A 9,642-nucleotide genomic window follows, 5' to 3' on the forward strand; every position below is an offset into this window, starting at 1 on the left:
TTACTTCTTCTTCCTCTCGAACCTTGAGTGTAGTAAATACAAACACCTCAAAAGTCATAGGAATCAAGGCTCTTGGCCTCAAACGTTTGACCTTTTCAACATTGGGCTCCTCCAAAACCTTAAGCTCTTCTTCCATAATTTTTTTCAATTGCAACTAGCTCATCAAAGTCTTCTTCCATGGCTTCCATCTTTGAAACTTCATCTTTTGGCTATTCATGATACACTTTAAAACTCATCTCAAAGGTAATATCATCATCTTCCACACAATGTGTAAGCCTTGAGTTGTGGATGTCAACTAGTGCTCTTGCGGTACTCAAAAATGGTCTTCCTAAAATAATTGGAAGCTCTTCATCCTCGTTCATGTCTAGAACCACAAAATTGACCGGAAAAACAAATTTCCTCACTTTAACTAGTAAGTCTTCAGTTATTCCAAGTGGGTATGTGGTTGAGTGATCCGCCATCCGAATGGTCATCCCTGTGTCTTGGAGCTTTGGTAATCCGAGCTTTTGGTAGAAAGAGTATGGCATGAGATTAATTTTTGCCCCCGAATCGACTAGAACATTAATAGAAATCAAGTTTCCGAATTCACAAGGCAATGTGAGTTGACATGGATCTCCCATCTTGATTGGTGATCCCTTGATAATTGCAGTTGAACACAACTCATTAAGAACTATCGTTGAGGACTTTTCCAACTCTTTTCTATTAATCATTACATATTTTGCAAACTTGGGAAGTTTCACCATCGATTGGAGGAATGGGGCGTTGACCGAAAGTGAAAGCACTTGTTCCATAAATTTCCTTTGTTCGGGCTCCAGAGAATGTTTGATTTCTCAAGATGGGAATGGAAATGGTTGTTGAAACAAATTAAGAAGATCAAAGTTTTCTTCAGCTCGGGACTACGACGTGGTGAAGCATCATAGAGCAAATCACTTTTTGATCTTTTGGATCCGGGCTTCTCTTCTTCCACACATAACTTGGGCTGACTTGTAGCTGCTTCATGGGTCATTATTGGCTCAGAATGAATTTGTTCTTCGGTGTAGATCGTCGTGACATGAGGTTGTGACTTTGGGTCTTGGTTTTTGGGTGGTAACCTTTCATTGACAAGTGTGGTCAATTGCCTATGTCGAGTCTCTATGTTTTTTTTATGGAAGCTTGTTGATTTCTCACATTGGCATTAGTATTATCATACCTCTTATCGGTTGCTTCCATGAATCTATGAAGTACCAACTCGAAATCCATCTTCTTTTTGGATGGTGGTTACTCTTTTTGATAGAAACCACTTCTTATTTGTCTATACTTCTCATCCTTTTGTTTATTGTATTCGTCATATGGCAACCACTCCTTCTTGGGATTTCTCCAATCTTTATCATACTTGTCACCACTTGAGTAGAACACTTGTGCCTTCTTATTCCCATTTTCATCCAAATCACAATCCTTGGCCAAGTGTGGACCACTACAATTGTCACAACCAACTCTTATGGCATGAATGGATTGATCTAACTTTGTTATTTGCCTATCCGTAGAATCTAATTTAGCTATGATTGCAGCCGAGTTTTCATTCCCTTCATCTCCTTTTCCTCTTGTAACATCATCTCGTGGATTGTGGTACTCTCTTGAGTGCTTTGCAAATTCGTCAATTAATTCCTTTATAGTTTCAGCTCCTTCTTTGTCATAGGCCCTTGGAAGTTAAGAAGTTGTCTAGTAGTTACATTCACTCCATAATAGAAGATGGAAACTCAACTCTCTAACCGATACCTATTTCCACCAAGTAACCATTTTCATCAAAATCCCAAAATACCCTCAAGGTCAAACTTGTTCAAACTTGATCAAAGTCAATGTCAAATTCAATTGGTCAAACTCACTAAGTCAACTGAGTCAACCCAGCCGAGTCAACTCAACAAGGCTGACCCATGCGAGTACGTAGGGCGTACTCCGGAGGTATACTTAGCGTACACAAAGCCTCGCAGAAGACCATCATCGGGGTGGTTGACCGAGTACGCGGGGCGTACTCCCATGTATGCGGCGCGTACCCTCGCAACCTCCAAACTCCATTTAGTGCTTAATGGCTTAAGCACTTAAGCCCATACTTCAGATCCATGACAAAAACACACCCTAGAGTCATAAAGTTTCCAACTTTATGACTCCACACGCCTAATAAGAGATTAACACAAGGTCTTAATCCATTAAGACCTCCTACAAGATGCATGGATCAATTCTAACCAAAGGGACTTCATTTTTATGGATAAGGAAGCCTCCTAGGGTCTGAAAGGATAACTCAAAACGTCCAGAACATGCCATGATCAAGATGAAACTTTTGGGACCAAAAATGTGACATAAAACCCCCATTTCTAGATCTACAAGATTAAAAGACAAAGGTGAAAGCTTTATACCTTGAAAAGCTTGAAATGAAAGATGAATCCCATATCTAAGGTGCTTCTTCTTCCAAGTTGAGCTTGATCTCCGTCCTTCTTCTAATACCAAAAACACACGCTTTAATGCTCGAAATGGCCTTACAAGATGCTTCTAGGGTTTCAAATCACGAAAAGAGGGTAGAGGCTGATTAGGTGAAGAGAAATGAGGCCATAAATATGTTTAAATTCCACCCAAACCCTAAAAATTAGGGTTTCCAACTTTATCTAGTACGCCCAGCGTACATAAGTGTACACCCAACATACTTGGGCGCGTCCTAGTACGCTCAACGTACACACATGTACGCTTGGCATACTTCTATTGCCAAAAATTACGAGAATGCCAATAGGGCTTCAAGGAACATTCTCTTGGACTTAGGGACCAAAATGTCATATAATAAACTTAAAGGGATGAATTTAGAAGTACCTTAGCACCGAGATGTTACAATTCTCCACCACTTGAACTAGACTTCATCCTCAAAGTCAGCTGTGGTGAATAACTCAGAATAATGCTCCCGCATCTCAGCCTCCGACTCCCAGGTCCACTCGGAGCCCCTCCAGTGCTGCTGCCATACCTTTACAAAAGGTATTTCCTTGTTACGCATAACCTTTATCTTCCTTTCCAGGATAGCCATCGACTTCTCAACATAGTTCAGGCGCTCATCAACCTGAATATCATACAAGGAAATCACTTCATCCTCATCCAGTATGCACTTTCGCAAGTGCAAAACATGGAAAGCGTTGTGAATCTGATTGAGCTCCTCATGAAGATCTAATCTGTAAGCAACCTTGCCAACCCTGGAAATCACCCGAAAATGCCCAATATACCCCGGGGCCAACTTCCCCCTCTTCCTGAAGTGTATCACACCTTTCCAAGGTGAGACTTTCAGTAATACCATATCGCCGACCTAAAACTCCAACTCGAATCGGCGCCGGTCGACATAGCTCATCTGCCGACTCTGAGCGGTCTGCAGTCTCTTCATGATCTGCTAAATCAGCTCTATCGTCTGAAGGACCATTTCAGTCCTCCCTATAACCCTCTGACCAACCTCGCCCCAACAAATTGGGGTACGACACCTCCGCCCATACAAGAGTTCAAAAGGCAGAGCACCAATGCTGGAGTGACAAATTTTGTTGTGGGAAAACTCCGCAAGAGGCAGGTAGGAGTCCCAACTCCCACCGAAATCGATAACACGGGCCCGCAACATATTCTCAAGGGTCTGTATCATCCACTCACTTTGGCCGTCGTTCTGTGGATAATAAGCAGTGTTGAAGTGCAACCTCGTGCCTAATTCCTCATGGAACTTCTGCCAGAAACGGGAGGTGAACCAAACATCACGGTCTTAAATAATGGAGATCGGAACCCCATGGAAAACGACGATCTCGCGAACATACATATCGGTCAACTTCTCGGCCGAAGAACTCTCCTGAATCGCCAGAATATGGGAGCTCTTAGTCAATCGATCCATGATGACCCATATAGCATCAAAACCCTTTGCCGTCTTTGGAAACTTGGTGATAAAATCCATCGATATTAGCTCCCATTTCCACATGGGAACCTCAAAATGCTGCAGCTTTCCATGCGGCCTCTGATGCTCAGCCTTGACCATCCTTCAGGTCAAGCATCTCTCCACATACCAAGCTATCTCCCTCTTCATACATAGCCACCAATAGCTTAATCTCAAATCCTGATACATCTTGGTGGCCCCCGGATGAATAGAAAAACGTGACTTATGAGCCTCCTCCAATACAACCTGTCTGATCCCACCAGAAACTGGAACTCAAACCCGACCACACCTGGTCAACATCCCTTGACTATCCGTGACAAATCTGTCAATCTCACCTCTGATACTCTCTTTCTTCCAATTCTATTTCCAAAAAACCTCAGCCTGAGCCTCCCCGATCAATCCAAAAAGTGGGGAATCCAATGATATCCTCATACACATGTCCCTAGCCGAAGATCCAGCCGACTTGCGGCTCAAAGCATCCGCCACCACATTCGCTTTACCCGGATGGTAAAGGATCTCGCAGTCATAATCCTTGACTACGTCCAACCACCTGCGCTGCCTCATGTTTATGTTTGGCTGGTCCATGATATGTCTCAAACTATTGTGATCTATGTAGATAGTACAACGAACCCCATAAAGATAGTGTCTCCAAATCTTGAGGGCAAAACTCATTGCCCCCAACTCCAGATATTACGTCTCGTGTGGCTTCAGCTGCCGCAAAGCCTAAGAAATTACCCATCCTCTCTGCATGAGGACTTCCCCCAAACCAATGATGGAAGCATCACAGAATACCATGAAATCCTCAATTCCCTCCGGGAGGGTCAATACCGGGGCCTCGCTCGCATAACCTCTGCCGAAGGGTCTCAAATGCCGACTGCTGCTCAGGGCCCCATCGGAAATCCACCCCTTCCTCGTCAGACGGGTGAGGGGTACCACAATCTTGGAGAAATCCTGAGTGAATCTCCGATAGTACCCTGCCAAACCCAAGAAACTCCTAATATCCTAGGGAGATTTTGGAACCTCCCACTGCATCACGACTTCGATCTTGGTCGGGTTGACCAAAATCCCATCCTGGTTAACGAGGTTCCCATTCGATAACTTAGCATAAAGCCGTTCTCGCCTCAAAACCTCTAGGAGCTCTCAAAGAGGCTCCTCATGCTGCTCTTTGGTCTGGAATACACAAAGATATCATCAATAAATACAATAACGGAACGATCGAGCATCGACCTGCATACCCAAATTTTCAAATCCATAAACACTTCAGGCGCATTGGTTAGCCCAAATGACATCACCATGAACTCGTAATGCCTATAACGAGTCTGGAACATGATCTTCTCCACCTCCTCCTCTCTCACTCTGACCTGATGATACCCATACCTCAGATCTATCTTGGAGAACAAAGATGCACCCTGCAACTGATCAAAGAGGTCGTCAATCCGCGGAAGGGGATAACGGTTCTTCACCGTTAACTTGTTCAACTCCCGGTAATCAATGCACATCTGGTGTGAACCATCCTTCTTCTTAACGAACAACATCGACGCTCCCCACGAAGAACTGCTCGGTATGATGAACTACTTGCCTATCAGCTCCTGCAGCTGAGATGAAAACTCCTGCATCTCAGGCGGTGCCAAGCGGTATGGCGCCTTGGCAATCAGGGCCACACCTGGCACAAGTTCAATCCTGAACTCGACCTACCTCTCGGGAGGCACTCCGGGTAACTCCTCCGGAAACACATCCGCAAAATCCCTGACAACCGGGACCTCTGAAACTGAAATCTGATACCCAACACGCATATCCACCACATAAGCCAAGTAGCCCGTACACCCATGCTGAATATACTAACGGGCCCTATCCGCTGAACAAAACCCTGAGCCCATCCTGGTGCCCTCTCCATAGATAACCAGTTCTCCCCCACTTGGGGTTCGAACTACTACTCGTTGGCCCTCACAATCAATCATGGCACCAAACCGGCTCAGCCAATCCATACCCACAACCACGCAAACATCCCCCATGGGAATAGGGATCAGATCGATTGGATAAGGCACCCTGAAGATCTCCAATACACAACCCTGATATATTAATGATGCAGAAACCCCATGTTCATTGGTGATAGAAACCCGCAACAGACACTCTAACGCCCCAATAGGAATAGCAAACTCTCTACTGAACGATCGAGATACAAATGACCGACTCACACCCGAGTCAAACAACACAAGAGTAGGAAAAGAGTTCACTAGGAACGTACCTAACAGAGGCACATATAAGCATAAAAAAAACATAATCACCAAGATAATGGATAGAAACATACCAGTCACTACATCCGGAGCGGCTCTGGCCTCCTCGACAGTGAGTTGGAAAGCACGACCTCGATCCCTCGGGGGCTCCACCCTGCCTTGACTCCCATATGTGATCCTCAAAGTAGCTTGCGCTGGAGCTTGTGCCAGCCTAGCAGCAAGCGAGGGGCAGTTGGCCTTCACATGGCCAACCTGGTCGCAATGGTAACAAATGCTAGAGCTAAGTGATGGGGACTGTTGGCGGCAATCCCTCGCCATATGGCCCAGCCGGCCATAATTGTGGCACCCAGAAGATGATCGGCTAGCACCCTCATGAACCTTTCTGCACTTCCCACAAGTACGACCCTTCCGACCCCCAGATATGACATCCATGGTCTTGAACCGCTTCGGTGCGGGCTGCGACTATGTCGAGGACGGTCTCTACTCTCTTGTATGGAGCTCCAACTCAATCTCACGTCGCCTGGCGGCCTCCTGCAAATCCAACAAAGAACCATAGCGCTGGGTGGATACAAACTGTCTGATCTCCGTCTTGAGCATGCTCAAGTAACGGGTCATCTGAGTCTGCTCAGAAGCGGAAAACTCAGGACAAAACATGTCCCTCTCTGTGAACATCTTCGTGATCTCTGTCACCGACTCCATCCCCTGCCTCAAATCCAGGTACTCTTGGACCAATCTCTCACGCTCCACCATCGGCACATATCTGGAGCGGAACATCTCCGAGAACTGCTCCCAAGCCACAACAACTCTCTGCTCAGAAGAAAATGAACTAGTAGCAAGCCTCCACCAATCCTTCACTCCGGACCTCAGAAGGTTCAGAGTGCACCTGACCTTCTGGTCAGATGGGCAAGAGCAGGGGAAAAAGCACCCCTCAACATCAGAAAGCCACATCATAGCTATGATCGGGTCCTGAACTTCATCAAATGTCGGGGTCTTCATTTTGTCGAAGTCCCGATACTGAAAAACCCAACCAACACCAACCCCTGCAACCGCGACGACTGCAGAGGCTGCAACAACAGCAGTCTCAACAATGGTTGTGTATCTGTCATCAAAGAACTCCATCATCGCAGTCTTCATAGACCCAAAAAGCTCCGGTATATGCCCCCGGACAGTAGACACAACCTCCACTTGGATAATCTCTCTGATACGGTCCACAGACACTGCTGGCCCACCCTGACTGCCAGCTTTCGATCCCGATCCGGATCCAGCCTCAAATCATCTTGTCATCATCATACTGAAAATAAACCAGGGATATATTAGATAAGACACATATCAACAGGGGAACCAACTCTCAAAAAAGCCCTAGGGGTGTTGTGACTTCCCTGTTACGTGTACGAGTCCTGTGCTTTCAGTAGTACGGGCCCATACTACCTTCCACACCTACCCGTATTTGTCTCAGATGATCATCACAACAACCCTAACAATATATACTAGCATACTCATCACTCAATCCTCACTCCCTAGAAGAAAGCTAAACATCATGAGACTGATCGGCTAACTACACACAACTCATCCAAGAAAGTTCCACCAACCATGCAACACTCGTGTATGCTAATCATACATAACACTGGACCTATAGACAGTCAAATATCTGATCCTACCCTAAACCCTTCATCAAACAAGAACATGAAATAAGGCCAAACCAAACATTCTAAGGTTATAGAATCTTAGTTCTGTATAACCATGGTGCATACACTAAGCAACTCTAGTAATGATGTCAAATTCATATAAAGAAGTATATTAGGCTATCAGGCATCATGTAATCAGGCAATTTTATCATGAAAATTCCTTAAGATCGCTAGCCTATCACTAGCATGCTGTTCTAACATATCACAATATCAAATAACAATGTGATAACTTGGGGTCTACTTACTGGCTTCGGTTGATCGTACACATCACATCCTCGATTATTTTGAAAACACTTTGAAAATCGTTTTTAAAATCTTTTTCCTTAGTTTGAGACTGGATTCACACAAGTGTTCCTCCAATTCACTCAAACCAAGGCTATGATACCAACTTGTAACACCCATAAAAATCAAGAAAATTTTAAACTTTTAAAACCAATCCATAAATCCCCATTGCTTACAGTTTTGTTTTCAAAACATGTTTAATCAGAGTTTTCCCAAAATCAGAAATCAAAACACGAGGAGGTGTACAATCACACCTACGCCTTCCCGTGGTCATCTGAGGTACCTGAAACATAACCCAAAATTGTAAGCCCAAAGCTTAGTGAGGTACCCCAAAGTACCAACACATAAACAAATAACACATATAAAATAACAACATGCAATGGGTCCACATCTAAAAGAGTGGATTACCCCTAAGCCCACAACATAAGTCTGGCTTGACCTCAGGTCCTACAACTTATGTCTGGCTTGCTCCCCAACCAGATTAGTCCTGAGACTGAATACTACCAAGCCCTCAGTACGAGTCTGGCATTCCCTACCCGACCCTCAGCTCGTATCAATAATGCTCATGAGCCCTCGGTATGAGTCTCGCATGCCCTACCCGCCCCTCAGCTCATATCCGGATTGCTCCAGGGTTAGTTGGCTACTGTACGTAGCAGTACAACCTCAAACCAACCCACACAATATGTCGACATATAACATATACTAACATATACAGATAATCATACAGACAGTATCACAGGTAGTCATACCGATCTACCATACTAGAATATCAAAAATAGCATGCATATCTATTCCATACTCAGTATATCAATGAATATCAGGTTATTAAACCAATGGGCTGACCTTGGTGCTTTCGACCCGTAAGTACAGTGAGGAAAACTCACCTTGCAAACTGAAAATAACTGATGAGGCCCGACTCCGAATCTCAGCTCTCTAACCGATACCTATTTCCACCAAGTGACCATTTCCATCAAAATCACAAAATACCCAAAATACCCTCAAGATCAAACTTGGTCAAAGTTAAAGTCAAAGTCAACTGTTAAAACCCACTAAGTCAACTGAGTCAACCTAGCCGTGTCAACTCAACAAGGATGACCCATGCGAGTATGCGGGGCGTACTCTGGAGGTACACTTAGCGTACGCGAAGCCTCGTAGAAGACCACCATCGGGGTGGTTGACTGAGTATGCGGGGTGTACTCCCATGTACATGAGACATACCATCGTAACCTCCAAACTCCATTTAGTTCTTAATGGCTTAAGCACTTAAGCCCATACTTCAGATCCATGACCAAAACACACCCTAGAGTCATAAAGTTTCCAAATTTATGACTCCACATGCCTAATAAGAGCTTAACACAAGGTCTTAATCCATTAAGACCTCCTACAAGATGCATGGAGCAATTCTAACCAAAGGGACTTCATTTTTATGGCTAAGGACCCCTCCCAGGGTCTGAAAGGATAACTCAAGACGTCTAGAACATGCCATGCTCAAGATGAAACTTTTGGGACCAAAAAGGTGACATAA

At 44.7% G+C, this 9,642-nt stretch overlaps 1 protein-coding gene across 1 annotated transcript; it reads right to left on the bottom strand.

Annotated features, from left to right (window-relative positions):
• Positions 1–209: 209 nt before the first annotated feature.
• LOC145130621 (uncharacterized) lies at positions 210–791 on the bottom strand. The gene has a single exon (XM_079065396.1). It carries the CDS (start codon positions 789–791, stop codon positions 210–212), a length of 582 nt encoding a protein of 193 aa, XP_078921522.1.
• Positions 792–9,642: the final 8,851 nt, after the last annotated feature.

The sequence above is a fragment of the Lactuca virosa genome, chromosome 8 (assembly GCF_052849685.1).
Source record: "Lactuca virosa cultivar CGN04683 chromosome 8, Lactuca_virosa_CGN04683_v6, whole genome shotgun sequence".
NCBI lineage: Eukaryota > Viridiplantae > Streptophyta > Magnoliopsida > Asterales > Asteraceae > Lactuca > Lactuca virosa.